We start from the raw sequence: 21501 nt of genomic DNA on the forward strand, positions 1-21501 counted from the left end.
TCGGGAACTGTCAGACTGAGAAATTTAGCGGGAATGTTTACGATGTTCACGCATGCGCAATACCGAGACAACTACACCGCGCCATCTGTCGCCGGATCTTAGAACTTGCAATTGCCGTGTCTATTCAGATTCCACCTATCACAAAACCGGTGTTGAACACGGGTCTAAATTAGCCCCAAAGTTGCCCCATCGAGCTTGATGGGGCTGATAGACAAGGGGATTTGACACACAGGTCTATTTAGACACGGCAATTCATGGGTGTAAGCGCAAAAGACACGGGGATTTGATAGGTGGAAGTACGACTACTATTTTTAATCACAGGAGATTCACTGGCAGTTGAAGGGACAATTATTGTCTGGTCACATTAGGTTAGTTTGGAATATGAGTTTGGCTAAAGTTCATGGTGATGGACAGGTGGCACCAGCATCTAACCGAGCACATATTTGCCTTTATGGTCATAGAGGGCACTACCAGTGCAAATCACTGGCAGTTAAAGGGAGCTTGTGACATTAGGATAGTTGGGAATATCAATTTTGGCTGGTTCATGGGGATTGATAGGTGGCGCCAGCATCTAACTGTCCATATATTTGCTGCTATGGTCATCAATATAGGGACTACGAGGTAAACGGGGCCGAGACCCGCACCACACCAAAGAGTTAATCTCAAAATCAAACCCATACCCGAAGCACTACCCCATTGAAGAGAATATCTCAAGAATCGAACCCATGACCGAAGCACTACACCACCCCATTGAAGAGAATATGTCAAGAATCGAACCCATGACCGAAACACTACTCATTGAGGAGTAACTATTAAGTTTTTTACCTATGACCAAGGCACTACACCATCACATTGAGGACTAAATATCCAGGTTAAACCCATGGCTTACGAATTTGTTTGAGGAGTTAATCCCAAGAATCGAATCCATGACCAAGCATTATAATGGAGGTACGGCTATTCTGTGGCCGCGTTAGCCCAAAGTTTATTTTAGGAAGACAAAATGGCGGGGTCAAAATAATGGTCGCTCCCTCATTGTGCTCGTTGCTTTCTTTGCGCAAAGTCCAGTTAGCCGCAGTAGATCAGCTGACGAGGATTGGTGGATGCTATTCGAAATGTTCTGTACGTTTCTCTCTCAATCAGTAGTTATTTGACTTAACCTTTCTTGGAATTAATACGATACCTGGATGACTAATCTTCACAAGGATAAATAAAAAATAATAATTGGCAAATATGTCGTTGTGGACAGAGGTCATTTTTGCAAACAAAATCATGAGCTAGATTGCCCCCTGTTTGAACCCCATGATTCTCTTTCCGTTTTAGATACACCGATTCTTCCTATTCCACCAAAGTTACGAACTATCCATCGCCCTAATCCATTACCATCATCAAACCTGGATGTAGACAGGGAGAGAAAACCGTCCCCCTCCACTTCATCGTCCTCAACCGCAGCTCCAGAAACCACCAGAGTACCAATATCGGTAAGACACAAAGTTATGTTTTGGATGCGAGTGCTTGTACATGTATAGTGATCCTGGCCCTGCAAACACAGCAGTGGGACCCAACATGGAAGTGTCCTGACAGTACAAGGTTAACTGTTTCACTGCCAGCACTGACTGTGGTTGAACAAGGTCTTGTGTCAATGTGTGCCAAGTTGTTTTGAACGAATGGCTAAATCACATCTCTGGCTTTGTGTAAACTGCTAATTTAGATACAGCTAGTACCAGAAAGTATCGTGTCATACCGTCGTCGAATCATACCCTGATTGTGTCGCTGTACTATACGAGGTCGGCCCGATGAATCGCAGTCCGAACAGGGAGAGTCACCTACATCCCATCGGCTCGTATCGTCATAATTGACGTGTCGTACTTGATATTATTGATATACACTACTGCATCAAGATGGCTATACAGGGTGGTCCAGAAAAAAACACAGACCAGATACTTCCACCAACAGGGGTTAACACGATTGACATCAGTGGATGGAGAATCTTTCTAAAAGAAGAATGATACCTATAAACGTTCCTGTGGACCTGTTCAGAGTCCACTATAAACTAGATAAAAGTCGGACTTCAACAACGATAAGTTTATTGAATGAGCGCCATGCCGGAAGTAGTTTCCGAAGCCACATGTAGGTCGAAGCACCTCACAGATGATATTAAAAGGGACCATCTCAAGACTACCACAACACCAAAGTGAGTATCATGACATCTCCCCTTTTTGGCTCACCGTAAGGGGAGTCAATACGATAGCGCTGTTTCCGGCGGCGGCGTCGTCGTCGTCGTCCGTCGTATCCTGTTTCAGAAACAGTGGCACGTTTCTTAACCGCTAGGGCTATGAACTTGAAACTTTGTACACAGCACCCCCTAGGTCAGGTGACCTCTGACACTGAATTTCGGTCTGATCTGATTCTCAACTTGGCCACCAGGGGGCCAAATGTCGATATCTAAAAAGTGTGATATCTCGCTTATTAGTGACTTGTTTTCGATGAAACTTTTGTTGTAGGTACTCATAGCAAATATACATCTTTTAATTTGACCTACTTTTCAAGGTCACAGAGGTCATATGGCGTAAATTGGCCGTTAGAGTGTAAACTATGGCACGTTTCTTAACCACTAAAGCTATGAACTTGAAACTTGGTACATATAACCCCCTATATCACATGGCCTCTGATGCTGAATTTCAGTTTGATCTGATTCTCAACTTTGCCACCAGGGGGCCAAAAGTGGAAATCTAAAAAGTGCAATATCTCGCTTATTAATGACTTTTTTTCGATGAAATTTTTATTGCAGGGACTCTTAGCAATCACATGATATTGATCTTGTTGATGTCATAGACAATTATTGGTTGGATCATAAACTTATATATACTGCCCTGTTTTATTACTTGACATCAGTACACATCTAAAAAAAGTCTTCATGCCTGATTGTGTTCACCATATTCACCTCTAAACTAAGCATGATCCTGCCTACTAAAAGATGTATACGGTGAGCACAATGGCCCCTGGCCATTTCATTCAGACTAACACAAAATCCAGATCAAATGATCATAACTGATAAACCTAAAAGCTTCTATGATAAACTTCTAAAATTAACTTGAAATTACCCAAACTAGATAAACACAATAAACCAGGAATCAAGCAATATAAGCTTGACACATTTACACAGGTAACATACACTCTGTCCGAGCTTCGAAAATAATCTTGGACACAAAAGTTACAAAAGCTAGTAATACCAACTACAAACTTATGTTTAGTCACACTACTGTAATGTCCACCATACCAGAAATTGGCAACCTTCCAAGTGTGTCATAACTACATGTTTTCAATCAATCTCTGCACAGGTTTATGTGTCCTGTGAGACCTTCTTGGTTCTGGTTGATGTCTCTCAGCAGACACCGGAGTACTAACAACACCAGTAGGCTGGGGAGTGCCTATACCAGTTTCACCTCCAGGTGAATTTGAACCACCATTGTTCAGAACAGTTGTGTTGGGATCAACACTATTGGTAGGAGTTTACCTTGTCACAAACAGGACCTACAGAGACAGTGTTTGGAGTTTGTCTTACAGCGACATTAGGAGGACCAGATGCAGGAAGATCAGAAATTGGCTCATCATAGCCAGGACGAGACTTGAATTGTTCTCGAGTTTTCAGCAAGTCAGCACGATTTCGCCTGTACACACCTCCAGACTCTGTCTTAACATCATAAGATCGCGTAGCAACCTTTTTAAAGACTATGGCCTTTACAAACCAGTTCTGCTTCATTTTGTCTCGGATTCTCACAACATCACCTTCTTTCAATGCAGGCAGCTCTTTGGTACCTCTATCATATTACATCTTTTGCTTGTCTCTGGTTTGTTTCTTTAGGCCTACAACCAACTTTTGGTTATTCACCTTCAACAGACTATCATTGATTGGCAAATTAGACCGCAGTCTTCTACCCATATACATTTCCGCTGGGGAAAAGTCTTCAACTACAGGGGTAGACCTACAAGCCAAAAGACCAACAAATGGATCATCACCAGAATGGTGTGATTTCTTGAGGATGTTTTTTACTATTTGCACAGTCTTTTCTGCTTGACCGTTCGACTTGGGGTATGTCGGACTAGAGGTGACATGCCGAAAATTCCAATCAGCACTAAACTTTGTAAACTCTGCAGAATCATAGCACGGGCCATTGTCAGAGAATAAAGCCTTTGGTACACCATGTCTAGAGAACACATTCTTCAACCCCTTGATGACTGTCTCACTAGTTTGGTTTGCAATCCTACTGACCTCTGGGTAACACGAGTAACAATCAACCGAAATGATGTAATCATTCTTGCCACAGTGAAACAAGTCAGTTGCGACTTTCTGCCACAGAACATCTGGGATCTCATGGGGAATTAGAGGCTCATCAGCCTGTTGTCTACTGTAAGTGATACATGCATCACATGTCTTGACCATGTTTTCAATGTCCTGATTGATAAGAGGCCAAAACACAGACCTTCTGGCTCTTTTTCTGTTTTTAGCTGCTCAGTGGCGTCCGTCTGTCCGTCCGTTCGTTAAACCCATGGTGCACATTTTGTAACCGTAAGACCTAGAGACTTCAATTTTGCATTTCTGGATACTTCTGGTCAAACTCTACTTTCAAAACAAAATTTGTCGCCATTCGACCTACTTCCTGCGAGTGAGAGCACATGAAGGTAACTGGCCTATATCGGCCTAGGAGTAGCAGAATTAGTGGAAATATGCTTTAATATTAAGATAAAATTCTTAAAAAACTATTTTATTGAGAAAAAGTTCAAAATTTTAACAGGATAGGGCGCTACCTGCCTTTTAATTATTTCTGCCGATTCAAATTCCCGCCCGATGACGTCAGCCATCAATGAAGTCTCCTATTTGCCAGTTCTCAAAACATGGCAGCTACAAAACAAAGCAGCAGTAGCTCCAGGAATAAATCATTGTTCACTTCAGCTTCGTAATCGATTGTACCCCCACTTTATTGTGTTTTGTGTGGTGTTCCTATTCAATCAATGATGTAAGGCCTTATTATGTTGGTTTTAATTGAGAAGGTGCATTATAAGCGGCCTGCGAAATACCGAAGCGGAGACAAAATGGCGGCATGTTGTTTACGCCATGTGCAATAATCTTGGAGCTCAATGAGTACTCAGCTCGATGACGATGGCCCGCTATGCCTACGGGCTGGTACTACGGTCGTACCGTGGGAAGGAACCCAATTTTCTGCTTAAAAAGTAGTCTGGTAGGCGATATTATCACTAGTTCGTTTCAGTGGTAGTCATAAGGTCTTTAGGGACTACTTTCAGAAATTAGTTCTTGAAAATTTGGCCACATTTCTGTGAAAACGATATCGGAAGTGCATGCTCTGTTCGCGATGACATCGCCGATGTATTTTGAAGTGGAGAATTCCCACAGTATGTGCAGTGAATCGGCATGATTCTGTTCGCCTATTAAGTTTTAGTTCTACGATTCTTTCATAAGTAAAAAGTAGACATTCTAAGCAATACAATAATGTCACTCCCATAAAAATTGATTGGAAATTGAGGGAGTACGGCATTCTGTTCGGCAACTGGCAGCGCTGAAAAAATACATTGCATACTGTACAATACCAAATGGCACATTTTAAAAAGCGCTTATTGGACAACCTAGGGAATCACCAGAAATGTCGTCATCGCTGGTCTAAATAGAAAACTACGGTGGCGCAGTGGAGCACAAGAAAAGGTTTAGCATTAACTTCGTCATGCAAGCTTCAGCAACAAAACAATTTCTCATGAATGATTTACTTGATCATCATCAGCTTGTTTTCCCCTGATAGATAAAAAAATGATTTACAATTTGCATCAAAGTTTTCTATTTTGTGTATAGTCACATGTTATTTTACTGGCAAGGAGCCAAGCAGTTTTGAATATTCGCGGGAAAATACTTCCAACTTGTAAACGAGGCTATGACAATGAGTATGCTCATTCATGGCATAAACTTCATGTTACGGTAAATATTTTCATACGATGATTTCACCCGAATTATGATCAGGATTGAGGAATGAACAGTGGCATAATTATGTCAACCAAAAACATTGGTACCGTAGTGAACGCAAAAGGATATCAAATACCATGGAGCATGCCATTTTCATGCATAATGAACTAAACACCGGGAAGATATTAATGATATTAACTCAGCTGAGCGCCAGGCCCTTGGGCCTCTTGTTTTCAATTCCTAAGTGCCCAGCATGAATTTTGTCTAACATCTCTTTCCTCAGACTCTGAGGTATGACAACTCTCATGCCTTTCATGATCACATCATTTATTACAGTGAGTTTATCTCTGTTTTTCCAAAATGGTAACAACCTGTTGGGACATCGGTGTCTCTTATCAGGCCAATCCTTCAAGATCACCTCTCTGAGTGTACATAGAACTTCATCTTTTCCTGTCTCAAGTTTTATCTGTTCTAGTTTTCTATCATGAATTGGAATATTTTCCATAACACAGTCTACCTGGGCCTGCACAACCAGCTCAATTTCACCTGACCCAGTATCAGGAGGGTAATTCCTACTCAAAGCATCAGCTGTGTACAAGTATCTGCCTGGTTTGAAATACAAATCAAAGTCATATTTCTGTAGTCTAAGCCTCAACCTTTGCAACCTTGCAGGACTATCATTGAGTGACTTCTTGAAAATAGGGATCAGAGGCTTGTGATCAGTTTCGATCTCTACAAACTTTCCATACACATACTGATGGAAGTGCTCACAGGCAAAGGTAATACCCAATGCCTCTTTCTCTATTTGAGCATACCTTTGCTCACATTCTGTCAAGGCCCTTGAACCATATGCTACAGGTATTCAGTTTTGTTTCTCTAAGGAATCACAAGTCAATTGTACACAACCTAAACCACCCTTGCTAGCATCACTAGAAATTTTCAATTGTTTTTTTACATCATAATATTGCAACACTGGTTCACTTGAGACCAATCTCTTCAGATCTAACCATGCTCTCTCTTGATCATGCTCCCATTTCCACTGGTTCTGCTTTTCCAGTAGGGATCTGAGAGGTGCCGATCTTGATGAGAGATCTGGTGTGTACCTTGCTAGAAAATTTATCACACCAAGAAAACTTTGCAACTCAGTCTTGTTGCTTGGACGGGCTTACTTGGCAATCGCCTCAACTTTGCTGTCATCAATTTTCATGCCCTCATCTGTGTACTTGTCACCTAGGAAGATAATGGCATTAACTCCTAGCACACACTTATCTAGGTTGAACTTCACACCCTTGTCCTTGGCTATTCCAAAGACTTTTTCAAAATTTGATCATGTAACACCTTTGTGTCCGCATGCACACAAAGATCATCTTGTGAAACTTCTACGCCAGTTATATCACCAAATAACTCGTTTATTTTTCTCTGAAAAATTTCACTATGGCAAGCTGCACCCATCGGAAGCCTCAGGTACCTGAATTGGCCTTGAGGGCTATTAAAACATGTGAGGTATGAACTCTCCTTATCTAACTGGCACATCCAGTAGCCATTTTTTGCATCTAATTTAGAGAAATATTTGCTACCGCTAAATTTAGCTGATATTTCATCCCTAGTAGGAAGCTTCAAATGTTCCCTTCTGATGGCTCGATTCAGGTTCTGGGGATCCAGACAAATTCTTAGCTTTCCCGATGGTTTCTTAACCACTACAATCGAGCTAACCCATTCAGTGGGCTCTGTAACCGGTGTGATCACCTTCATTGCAACCATCCTGTCCAGTTCTTCCCTTAAGGATTCATTTAGTCCAAACGGAACCTTGCGGCAAGGTTCAACCACTGGATTCACATCATCGCGGGTCGATATGTGAACTTGACCAGGGAGACACCCTAGCCCTGAGAATACTTTGGCGTATTCCTCGTAGTACTGTCCATACTCTGAAGGAGTTTCCGTTTGAGCCACCGAATGTACACGTTTCACCAAACCAAGTTCATCACAGGATTTCCTTCCGATGATTGGCACCACATCACTGTCACTGATGACAAACGCGGTCTTGTACACACGACCTTTCACCGACGTTGAAAGGATAGCGCGTCCTTTCACAGGAACCTCACCACCATCGTAAGCAGTGAGCTTGATCTATGATCATGTGACGGCGGTTTCTCCTTTAGCCTCCGAAAATCAGCATCACTCAGGATATTGACATCACTACCTGTGTCAAGCTTCATCAGAACAATCGTCTTATTTACCAAGACTGGCACAATCCACGGCTTTGAATCATTATCTGCACTGACGGAATCAATGAAGAAATCTTCATCATCGTACTGTTGCTCTGAGACTGCATCCACTTTGGACGATCTGGACTTTTGTGTCACTTTTGAGTGGCACTGTGATGCGAAGTGATCAGCTTTTGAACATTTGGCGCATGTACGGCCGATTGCCGGACACTTACACCCACCTGTGTGATTGTCATAACCACACCGCGAACACTTATCTGAAGACGAACTCGATTTTTCCTTATTGAACACAGGTTTTCGCCTTTGTGTCCACAACTTGGCCTACTTTGACCTCTGCTAGCACCTTGTGTTTTCTTCTTAACGGCGTGTACGTGCGCACCTTCTCTGCCACTTTCAGCAAGCGTTTTCAGGTGAGAGTCTGATGCCTCGGCAGCTTTACAAATGTCTATGCATTTCTTTAGCGCTAAATCACTCTCTCTCAACAGCCTCGCCCGAACAGGCTTATCACGAATCCCCTCGACTATATGGTCCTTCAAAACTTGATCCGACAGTTCACCATACTCACAATTCTTCATTATAATGCGTAAATCGGTGAGAAAGTGGTCAAACTTTTCATCTGGTTTCTGATTTCTTGAGTTCAAAGTATGTCTTTCAAGTGTCACATTCTTTTTGGGTGTACAGTACTGTTCGAATTGTTCGCACAACCAAGGCACATCCTTGCACCTACCCTGTGCATTCTTCTTATCATCAGGGATCGGAAACGTATTGAAGATCTCCTGTGCAGTCTCCCCTGCACAGTGGAACAACGTGGCGCACTGTACATCAGGGTCTTTTTCTGTATGCCCAGATGCATGCATGTAGTATGTGAACTGTTGACGTCAATGGCGCCAGTTCTCGGCCATATTACCTGTGAAATCTAATTCTTTAGGGGGAGCGAGCGAGTCCATCTTGTCTAGCAGGTTCTTATAACTTCGGACACCATATAAACGTTCCTGTGGACCTGTTTAGAGTCCACTATAGAATAGATAAGAGCGGACTTCAACAACGATAATTTTATTGAATGAGCGCCATGCCGGAAGTAGTTTCCGAAGCCACATGTAGGTGGAAGCACCTTACAAAATGATATTAAAAGGGACCATCTCAAGACTACCACAACACCAAATTGAATATCATGACAATACCAAGATTGCCTGGTTCAGTAGTTTCTGTTTTAGAGACAATTTGTCCAGGTTCATTCGCACAGTGAAATAGGTGAACTGTGTTGGTAAATTCAACTTAGTAAGCAGGTGGATTAAATATTAGGTAATAATGCTGATACGAGGTATTGTCAACAAGAGCGTTAGTGACCATTTGCATCCAACTAGAGGTTGTGTAAGCATTAAGCATGGCCAGGCCTAAGCACACCACCGAGATGGTTATAACCTACAACAGAACCGTTCCATTTTGTGTCATTCAAACTTACCTATGGAACACTTTTGCATGTTACTCCATTTGGGCTCAAACACAAGAGTATCCCTTTAATTTTCTAAAGGGAGAACTGAGTTGGCCTTGACCGATCCCGCGAGATCGCGCCGATCTCATGCCGCCATATTCAGTCTTTACTCTTGTGCTTCTACGAAGCACATCGTTTTTTCAAAGCTGCCGTGAATTCGATTTAAAACCAAATTCAACCAGCCAAGTCTAGACGATTTTTGGGTTCATTCACCTACGGAGTAGACCGCCAAACTAATCTTGGCATTAGTATTGTCCAGTCTATTTAATTATAGACCTTTCTTAGCTAGCTTAGTAGACCTGGCTCCATTATTTTGATCTTGGTAGGGTAGATTTACGTAGGCTATTCTCCTCTCTATTGTAATGAACAAGACTCAGATCCATTGCAATAGTGTTTAATTCAAGTAGGCATGTTTTCTTTTCCATTAATAATTGCGTCCTTTCTGGCCTACTTGGGGTTTCCAGTGTTTTTATTGTCATTGGTACCATTTTTTATATGGCGTACCCCTCCGACGGCGTCCTTTGTCTCACCACAAAGGACTTCGTCTGGTGGCGGGAAACGGGCCGCGAAAACGCCTAAACCCTCTTCCGGTTCCGTTTCCGGGCAGATAACCCGGAGGTCTACCAGACCTTCCGCCACCACCCCTTCGGTCAGCCGAGTTCCGGTTCCGGCCGCGGCTGCGAAGGATGCGGGATCAGACATTATCAATGTCTGTGGTCCCAAGGGTCCCCCGTACCTCCCTACCTACACAGAGGGGACATCTGAACTCTTGTTCAGAATATGGGCATCTTCCGCTTCCGGAAGACCCATTCGCTCGTACATACGGCTTCGAGGGTTCGCCTGTGCGCCCACCTTCTCCACAACCGCCCGTCGTTGAGAGAAGCCGCACGTCGGGTCCGGAACCCGAGTCGGGACAGCAACTGTCCCAGCTCATCCAGATGGTAGCGGGTCTTACTGATAGACTCAGCCATCTGGAGTAGGGTTCCGGTTCCTCTGGTGCGCCTGGTCCCATCGGATACCCACCATCCGACTCCTCTATTTTAGAGGAAATTTCTGAGAACGAGAGTTCTCAGCCAGGCTACCGCTCCCCCAATCAGGAGGAGCTGTCACCAGAGGAGGCCAGTATCCTGTCGGATATGAGGACACTCCGATCCTTGATCAGAGCGTACCTCCCGCAGGATCTGTGCCCTACCCCGCCGGAACTGCCAGCTTTATCGGCACCGACCTTTTCACTTTGGGGACAGGAAGTGAATCCCAATCCACAGGTCTCTCAGGGCTCCACTCGGGCCCTTGAATTCCTTCCTCCCTCCCCGTCGGTGGTAGCAGTCTCTGAACTATTAGAGCGTACAATCAGAGACTCCCAAGGCTCCCACCAACGTACTTCCATCCCTGTCCTTCCGGCAGCCGGATCGGAAGCTTGGTGTAAACGGGGGAAGTTGTTTACGGCACAACTTCCTCCCGTTAGGCAGTACCGCGCTGACTATTATCGAGTCAGCTCGGCCGGCTGTCCAGCTGCAGCATTGAATTCCACGTTAAAGGACGATGTACAGCTGTACCAACTTGTGCCTAGGGTGACCTCCTCCTCGGCTTACCGAGAACTAAGAGCACAAGAGGGTCTGGCCAAAAACACGTTAGCGGTGCTCTCCTACGCAGAGCACACTAACCTGGCCCTAGCCAGATCCCTAAAGGATAATGAGTCACTATCTGATGACACAAAATCGCTTGTGACATCCTTGTCACATTCGATTAGGCACGCTATTGCTCTGTCCTCCAAGACCGCAGCAAATAGCGTCCTACTCCGTAGAGACACCGCCCTGGGCTCTCTCAATGTCATCAGATCCCTCCAGCTGGAAGGGGCCTTAAGAACCGCTCCTATGGACGGTTCTTTCCTGTTCGCAGATTCTGTACAAGAGGCGGCTCAAGTACAGAAAGGGACAAATTATATGCCCCCACTGCGACACAGAGGGCCAAGACCTCTCTACCTAACGCTAGAAAGATAGAGAGGCCCCAGCAGGCATCGGGTTCAATCCCGTACGCCAGGCAGGTCCTGCCTAGGCCTACCCCGTCTAGTCAGCCTGCTCCTGCTGGATCCTTCCGACAGGAAGCGGAGGGTCGCCGGACTGGGAAGAGGAAAAATACTTCCTCTAACCAGGGTGGATCCGGTCCGACTAGGCACTCCTTTCGTCCAAGGGGTGCAGGCCGGAAGAAGTGACTCCCCCCTCCTTTCTCCTCCCGGACGCAAAAAGGAGCCGACTCCAGTAGTCGGGGGCTGTCTGCAAAAATTTGCAGACGTTTGGGACGATTGGTGCCCCAAGGGGTCCCCAGTCCCCAGCATGTTGAGGTACGGAGTGAAACTAGATTTCAACCGCCCCCCCCCCCCCCCCCGACTACCATATATCCAACCCCAGTTCAGCCACTGAAGGACCCAGTCAAGGCCTCTGCCCTCCAAGCAGAGGTCGCGACATTACTGGAGAAGCAAGCTATCCAGGTCCTTCAAAATCCATGTTCCCCCGGCTTTTACAGCCACATTTACTTGGTTCCCAAGAAAGCAGGGACATGGAGGCTGATCATAGACCTTTCCAGGTTATACACCTTCTTGAATGTTCCTTATTTCAAGATGGAAACCACCAGGTCTATAGCAACGGCGATACAGCCCAACGATTGGGCAGTATCGATGGATCTAACGGATGCGTACTTACATGTACCGATCCATCCAGACTATCAACACTTCCTTCGTTTCCATTACGAAGGAAAGACGTATCAATTCAGGACCCTGCCGTTCGGTCTGGCATTGGCACCCCTAATTTTTACAATGATAGTCACAGCCTTCGTCGCTCCCTTTCACGTGATGGGGTTCAAGCTCCATCACTACCTAGACGATTGGCTTCTCCGTTGCAAATCGCGGAAACTACTACTGCAACAACTTCATGTTCTAAATCAAAAAGTAGTCTCCGCAGGTTGGATTATCAACGAAACAAAGTCAGAATTCGCGCCATCCCAAGACTTCGTTTACGTTGGAGTTCGGTTCCTTACGTCCATAGGGAAAATGCTTCCCCCCCTAGACAGGATAACGAAAATTCTTCATCTCATCGCAGAATTCAGAGGAAGGACTCAAGCTCCCGCAAGGCGATGCTTGAGCCTTTTGGGCCTTCTGAATTCGGCAGCAGACCAAATCCCTCTCGGCCGTCTATATATGCGTCCCATCCAGATGTTTCTGATATCTCTATGGAAACCCCACAGGGACCCATTAGACAAGTTGGTATTGATACCTCAATACCTACTCAAGAACATCTGGAACTTCTGGGAGTCGGAAACTCATCTCCAAAGCGGTGTAGATCTTGCTCCACCGCCCCCAGAAGTGTCCCTGTTCACAGATGCTTCTCTACTAGGGTGGGGAGCACATCTGAACAACGGGGACAGGTCCATAAGGGGTCTATGGACAAGGGAGGAGACCAATCTTTTAATAAATATATTGGAAATGAAGGCTGTCCTTCTTGCCGTGAGGGCTCTTTCCCTTCACCTGAAAAATCGGAGAGTAACCCTGTTCTCCGACAATTCTACAGTTGTAGCATATGTCAGGAGACAGGGAGGCACAAAGTCCGGCATTCTTTGCCAGCTAACTTGGGAGCTTTACCATCTTTGTGCCGACCTTGGAGTATCGATATGTGCCAGACACATACCGGGCAAACGCAACATCCTTGCCGACGCCCTGTCCCGTCAGGACAAACTAGTCCAGACAGAGTGGACACTCCATCAGGAGATTGTAGACGACCTTTGTCGCCTTCGGCAATCTTTGTAGGTTGATCTGTTCGCCACCAGGCTGAACAATCGCCTTCCCATCTATTACTCTCCACTTCCGAACGAAGAGGCCCTGGAAGTCAACAGCCTTACAGCCTCTTGGGTCGGGCTGAACGCTTATGTGTTTCCAGCCCTCCCTCTCATCCAACCAGTCCTGAACAAGATCTTGACCAGCCACCCGGTGAGAATAACTCTCATCGCACCTTGCTGGCCAAATCAGGCCTGGTTCCCAGCTTTGCTGGAGCTCCTGATAGACCACCCCAGGAGTCTTCCGACTTGGAAGCACCTCCTGTGGCACCCCCTGGGGAGATGCTACCACCAGAACCCTGGATTTTTCAAGTTTCACGCCTGGAACTTATCCAGTTGCATCTCCACCAGAGAGGCTTTTCGGACATCGCTGTCAAACGCATGTCCGCACCTCAAAGGGGGTCAACCCTTAATGTGTATCAAGGAAAGTGGTCTACCTTCACTTTCTGGTGCAGGGAGAACGGAGTTAATCCGATTTCTCCCTCTATACAGATTAGTTGATTTCTTTATTGAATTATTCACGGAAAGACAACTATCTGTCACGGCTATAAAAGGGTACAAGTCCACCATCGCTTCTACCCTCCGTGTTTTTAAGCACCTGGGATCTTCGTTGGTAGGACCAAATAACCCCTCTTTTCAGAGGAATGTTATTAGAGCGTCCTAGACCGGTTCACATAACCACTAAATGGGATCTTTCTGTTGTCCTTAAGGTGCTCATGAGGCATCCTTTTGAACCCATGTCTATTTCATCCATGAAATATCTCGCACTCAAAACGGTCTTTCTAGTAGCCTTGGCTACCGCCCAACAGAGATCAGAGCTCCATGCACTTTCAGCTGGCTTTTAGAGAGGGAGGGGAGGTTATCCTGGCTTTCATACCAGGCTTTCTGGCGAAGAACCTGGGACCGGCCGCCTCTCGGCCCCCGGTTACTATTCCCTCTCTGTCAAGAACGATCTCTTATGATCTTCCTTACAGAACTTTATGTCCCGTCAGGGCCCTAAAGTTCTACATAAATAGGACAAAACCTCCCGGTATCCGCCGGGGGAGAGAGCGTTTGTTTTTGTCCTATAAGGAGGGAAATAAACGAGAGATAGCGGCCGCCACTATTTCAAGGTGGATTGTGGAGACTATTCGTCTTTCCTACAACACCTTGAGGACTTCCTCTGATCTTCATGTGCTAGCTAACATCTCAGCGCACGAAGTTAGAGCACTAGCCACCTCCTGGGCTAACGACCGAGGAGTTGCTCTTTAAGAAGTCGTTTCCGCTGCATGTTGGAGTAATCACTCCACATTCTCTCGTTTCTACCTACGAGACGTTTCTTCCCTCGTAGATGGCATGCACACAATCGGCCCGATTGTGTCTGCGGGGCAGGTTGTTTGATCCTGGCTAGATCAAAAGAGGGGGAGCCCGATTGAAGAGTCAAACGCGCATCTTGCGCCATTTTTTGATATGCCCTATCTTCAACAATCCAGGCAACCCCTAGTAGACTAGAAAGGACGCAATTGTTGTTTAGCAATAACTCATTCTACACCCTTGAACATGCCTTACTTGCTCTAAGCTCTGTTGCCGGAAAGAAGATGGTTTTTATTATGCAATTCTAGCGCTTTCCGGAGAATGGGTCTATTACTCTCTATAAATACGATTGTAATACCGAGATCAAAATACCGGTCCCCCGGTTCTCCCCATTTCTTTCCCCTGGCGGTCCTCCTAAGCTACTATGCCGCTGGTGCCTCCTTGTTGGAACAACAGCTCAGCCTTAGGTAAGTCCTCGTTTCCCACCTCCAATAGGTTGCTGGGATTCGATGCAGAAGTGTTTCATAGGTAAGTTTGAATGACACAAAATGCCCATTTCCTTACAAGAAATGGCCATTTTGTTAGTTCATACTTACCTATGGAACACGGCCCTCCCGCCGTCCCCACAAATGGGACATACTCTTCGTTAACGCTCAAGAGTAAGACTGAATATGGTGGCATGAGATCGGCGTGATCTCGCGGGATCGGTCAGGGCGCCGCCTGGCGGCTGAGCTGTTAACTCAGTTCTCCCTTTATAAAATTAAAGGGATACTCTTGTGTTTGAGCCCAAATGGAGTAACATGCAAAAGTGTTCCATAGGTAAGTATGAACTAACAAAATGGTCATTTCTTGTAAGGAAATGGGCATTTTTCTGCATTGAACCTGGCCAAGTCACTCCAACCTTGCTTTATGAACGAGTCTCTACAACAAAAACTACTGAACAGAATTAATAATAATAATAATAATAATAATTTATTCAGATCATAGTGAAAAAAAATGTGCATACATTTTCTAAGCACTTTACAATAATAAAAACATAGATTTACATAGTCTCAGATTATAGATTGTTGAAAGACAGGTGGTATATAATAAAAAGAATGATTAATAAAAGTGTTTTCTAAAAAGGTGCATTTTAAGGTGCTTCTTAAAAATATCACTGTCTGTGAAACTGCGCAAGGCAGCCGGCAGTGAATTCCACAGTCTGGGAGACAGGACACAGAATGAGTGGTCCCCATATGTTTTGCCCTTGGGTTATTTAAGTCCAGGAGCCAGCTGTCCTTGGCAGAATGCAGCAAGCGACCCGGCTTCCGCAGACTTAAGGAACTCACGCAGATGAATTGGGCTGCAATCCTTGTGGAGAGAATAATGAACTATAAGAAGAGTCTTATATTCAATGCGCAGTCTCACAGGCAGTCAGTGAAGTTCTTTTAAAACAGGTGTTATGTGTTATCGTTTTTTTGTACGGGTTAAAAGCCCAGCAGCAGAGTTTTGCGCCTTCTGCAGTCTCGAATGTTCACACTCTGGTAAACCCAGTAGAAGGCTGTTGTTGACTCACCGTAGGGGAGTCTATACAACACTGCAGTGTCTCTCGTTCGTCATCGTCGTTGTATCCTATTTCTAAAACAGTGGCACGTTTCTTAACCGCTAGGGCTATGGACTCAAAACTTTGTTTGCATGACCCCCTAGGCCAGATGACCTTTGACACTGAATTTCGGTCCGGTCTGATTGTTGACTTGGTCACTAGGGGGCCAAAACTGAAAACATAAATAGTGTGATATCTCACTTATTAGTGATTTGTTTTTGATGAAATTTTTATGGTAGGTTCTCCTAGCAAGGATATATCACATATCATACGTGTTTTTGATTTGACCTACTTTTCAAGGTCACAGAGGTCAAATGGCATAAATTTGGCACGTTTCTTAACCAACAAGGCTATGAACTTAAAATTTGGTACACATGACTCCCTACATCATATAACCTCTGACACCGAATTTGGATCTGATCTGGTACTCAGCTTGGCCACCAGGAGGCCAAAACTAAAATAGGTAAAAAGTGCAATATCTCGTTTATTAGTGACTTGTTTTTGATGATATTCTTATGGTACTTACTCCAAGCAACGATACATCACATGTCATACCGACTTTGGTTTGACCTATATACTATACATGTACAATGTTTCTTGACCTGGTTGAATTCCAAAGCACCAAATATCTATACGGTGAGCACAATGGCCCCTGGCCGTTTCATTAAAGTCCAGCTGTGATGCAACAAGGGTATAGAGAACTCTGGCACATGACACATCATCAAGGTGATTCCGTATCTTTGCCAACCTGAAGATTTGAAAGTATGTCGACTGAACCCTTCTTGAAACCTGTTGCGTCATCGTTAGGTTTGAATCAAACTTGGTGCCCACGTTCCAAACCACAGGAGAGGCTTTGATGTTTACAGCTCCAATTTGGATGCCAGGGAGTGGCTGTAGCCTAGAAATTTTTAGTTTAGAGGCAATAATGATAAATTCTGTTTTGTCATCATTTCCCTTGAGATGGTTAGGTGTAAGCCACTCCCTGACCTCCTTAACACATGATTCCGCTTTGGTGATAGCTAAACGTAAACCTTCCGGTGTGCGTCAAATTCTTCGTATAATTGGACATCATCAGCAAACCCATGCCGATCCATATCATGCCTCTCTATAACAGTGCCTAGTGGCTGAATGTAAATTGAAAACATTAGGGGGCCAAGAACAGAAACCTGGGGTACCCCCGAAATCAGGGTCATTGGTTTGGATTTTTTGCCGTCCACAATAACACTCTTATTTCGGGCCGTGAGGTACGATCAGAACCAACTCAGGGCCGTGCCCTTGACACCCAGTCTGCTTTCAAGTTGTGAAACAAGTATGTCATGGCTTATAGTGTCGAATGCGCCCGACATGTCAAGCAGTACAAGTATCACTCCTTTGCCTTTGTCGAGAGTAGCGTCCATGTCAGCCTTTATTTTGAGGCGGGGCCGTCTCAGTAGAATGGCCAACTTTGTAGATCGATTGAAATGGATCTGAAAGGCCGTTTATGTTCATGGTGTTGTCATGTATATGATTATTATCATTTTCCAGTTGCAGTCATCACCTGTGAAAGCGCCAATCAAGATGGCGTTGGAGTCACGTGAGAAGAAACGGAAATACAAGGAATCGCTGAAGGAAAAAGTGGCGAAGAACTCCCTCAATAATACAGCCAACAAGAAGAGCTCAAAGATCTGTGATATTTTGTAGAGAAACAATCTGTCCAGTTGACCATACTTTATCTGTATGCAGACTTTAAAACGGTCAGTGTTATCTATTCATAATAGACAAGATTAGCATCCGCCCCGACTCCGAATTCAAGTCCTATTGGAAACTGCGCTCAATTGTTCAGTTTGACCGGTTAGCAGCATCACTACTCTCAGTCCGAGTTGATTTACATGAATGTATGCACACTAGTTTACAAAAAATTTGGAAAATTTAACCCACCTAAAACGTCCATTTTACAGTGTTCTGTTGCCATCAGAGGGCATTCGCTTTTCGCAGAGATCCTATGGATCAGAAACACTAGGGAATGCCCTGAATCTAGGGAGAGAAAAGAGTTTGTGGTGGGAGAGTGCTTACGAGTCGATGATGGACTATTCCTGTTTTGCAAGGGAGTATGAACGTACTTCTGGAAAACCCTTGTGCAGTTGATGATGAAGAACGCAAAAAGAGAATCAACTCATAATACATCGGTGATGGAGTCAGGCGGCTGCTAATGATGTCTGAGCCCTTCTACTTTTTAGAAGGTATCTTAATTGACACTCGGTATATTGAACTAGACAGTTTTTTAACCCTATAACACCTAGACCAACTGCCAGCGCGAGAACTTATTCCCCTAGGCCCCGACGTAATTTTACCTGGAAATCAAATTTTTTGCGTTGGGTCCAGCTTTTCACAAAATGACATAGGTGAACTTCCAAATAATGTATTACAAGTTCCGTTTATTTGAAAGAAGATGAAATTTCCTATTAGGTAGGGTACATCTGAATTGGAATCAAACCAAAAAATCCATTTCAGCAATTCAAATGTCCAACCAGCATGTACTGGCTTGAAGAGAAAGAAAAACTTAATTGTCAGATATCTCAAAAAGTTCTACAGCAACCACCATTGTTCATCCGGGCATTTGAAAGCTTAAGTTTCATAGATTAATAATAGGCGGCGCTTTGAAGGAAATCGGTAGCTTAGCGCGCGAAATTTGAATATGGGTGTTTGAGCGTCATCGGGCGCCTACAGGTGTTATAGGGTTAATGGTAGACAGCCTACCTGTTGATTCATATTTGTCTTGAGATGTCTGTACTCTGCCGCCAGTTGTATGGCACGTAACAACCTGCTAGCCAGGTTAAGTGCGCATGAGTAGGTTCATGCAAAGGACGACAGTGTTCGAAACGATGCATGCTTTGTGTATGAGGTTTATTCAAAGACTGCAAGTGTAAAATAAGGTCATTACAGGCTAGATGGTTCCCGAAGATGGTTAGTACAAGTTGTCACCATGGATTGGTAACCTACAAACATGAACATAGAGTTTGCAAGTTCAAGTTAGTTCACACAACAAAAAATGATTGAGACATGGGAAAACTAATTACATGTATCTACTTCAGACTCAGAGTTGAGGTGTTAATAATCGCAATGTTCTTATTTTCCTTAATCAATGCTCAAATCAGTTGAGAAGTTCGCTAAGGTAATTTGCAAGGATTCATTACATGCCTTACTCGTTATGATTACCCGTAGCAACTAATTACCCTTTGTGCAGATCTGATTGCCGAGTAGAGATGTGAGTGAGTGTAAATATGACTTGTCTTTCAAACTGATGCAAAGGAATTCCATATTTCAATCATATGATAATTGTTTATGCTGGGGGATTTATCACATCAATTTACCAAAACCATTACCGTATTTATGAGTATTTAGGCGCATGCGCATATAAACGAAAACCGCTTGTTTTCGCCCGTGTTTTACCTGGTCCAATTTGCCATTCTTAAGCGCATGCGCCTATAAATTTTGTGGGGTCAATTCTATACTATACTGTTTCTTATACTGCGTCGTGTGCATGTGACTGCGCAGTGTCCCAGAAGTGTGGGATTCTTGTATGGCCGATGCAACTCTGCTTTACCTCGCACCCTGATCCCTGCCAGGTTGTGGAATTATTATTGTATTATTACACATACATATGTTCGTTTTGGATTATAAACAATAGATATTAGATTAAATATAACCAGCATTCGTTTACTTGGAACACTAAACAACACAGGTTTTGTAAGTTACCTTCGCTTTATGTTTTCTCATTGTTAAGCGCATGCGCTAATATTCGGGAGATAAGCGCACCCTGAATATAAGTGCAGTGTGCCTAAATACGGTAGATTTGGTTAAGGTGGAAATGAGACAGGTTTGGAAAAGAATGCAGCCGTCAGTGTGAGTAGCTTCTGCCGGTAAATAATTCTTTCGTGGGCATTAGTAGGGTTCAATGATTATTTTTTTGATAGAATTAAGTGGCGTATTAGAAAGGCTCTGACTAGAGATAATATTATTACATCTAGTCAGAGCCTTTCTATTATGTCCCAAGATGAGAAGGCTAGAGGTACGGGAGTTATTTTAATCTATAATAATTCCTGAATTAAACCATAATGTATATGGTCAGCGAACGTTTGAAATATTTATCTGGATTTTGTAGGCGTTGCTCATCCAAAAAAAGCTCCGGTTGTTATGAGACACTCTTGTTCTAAAGCTTATGTTAGTTTCAGATTCATTAATGACCATAGATTAATATTTGGTATTTGTGTCTTGATCTCGAGGTCTACTTTAGAGTTATGGGATTCGCAGCACCCACAGATGACATCTTTTTTTGGTGCCAATATATTTGCCCCTTGAATGGCCAAATTTAATACCCAATGGATTTCAATATTTGGCACATAAATTCAGTCAGTTGTGATCACCTTGATCGTACCGGAACTACCAGTATTTCGAATGATTGCCTATCAGTGGATGTGTCTCACACCTGCAGCTTTACTCCTGGGTTCATTCACCCCCCGTGAATTTTTTTTAAAGGATATTCTGGGTAATTACCACCACTTTTTTTTTCCAGGGTAAAACCTACCAGTAAACCATCGAATTTTCTGAGAAAATCTCTGGTCCCATGAGAAAAAATGAATGTCCTGTAACCACCGTCAACACCAGCTGTGACGGCGTTAGCCCATTTATTTAACGAAGTCAAATGTCCTTTTAACTATTTTAATTGGTCATCTCTTTTGGTCTTAACATTTCCCATTTCCGCAGATCACAGATCACGTAATAACTGAAAGTATATAAAATTGAACAAACATAAGAAAAATGAAACCAAGCCGGATACCAAGATACAGATGAAAGAAGAGCAAGCCTGCAGAAGACTAGGGCTAGGAGGAGATAAATCGAATGGAAATTTGGGCATGACCCGTAGCTTATTTTACATCTAGATAGTATTACATTGACTGGGCCTATTCACAGAGCAAGTAAATGTCCTTAGGTCTGAATACATTTCTATTAAAGTGCACAGATATCTCCTTTTTTCCTTTGTTGACAATATTTTCTGGCACCTCCGCTATGCGGTGCTGCCATCTGTCGTTACATTTAGAAATAAAGCTCATTGCAGGGTGCGCTTGAGACGCATCGT

General features: G+C 44.0%; 1 protein-coding gene across 1 annotated transcript in view; it reads left to right on the forward strand.

Moving 5' to 3' along the window:
• LOC135497153 (protein qui-1-like) overlaps window positions 1-21501 on the forward strand; it is a 71886-nt gene extending 50385 nt beyond the window's left edge. Inside the window, exons 21-22 of the mRNA XM_064786897.1 lie at window positions 1321-1478; window positions 17910-21501. Of these exons, the coding sequence (XP_064642967.1) occupies window positions 1321-1478; window positions 17910-18065 (314 nt within the window). The 3' untranslated portion in view covers window positions 18066-21501. The remainder of the gene's footprint in view (window positions 1-1320; window positions 1479-17909) is intronic.

The sequence above is a fragment of the Lineus longissimus genome, chromosome 1 (genome assembly GCF_910592395.1).
Source record: "Lineus longissimus chromosome 1, tnLinLong1.2, whole genome shotgun sequence".
Taxonomy (NCBI): Eukaryota; Metazoa; Nemertea; class Pilidiophora; order Heteronemertea; family Lineidae; genus Lineus; species Lineus longissimus.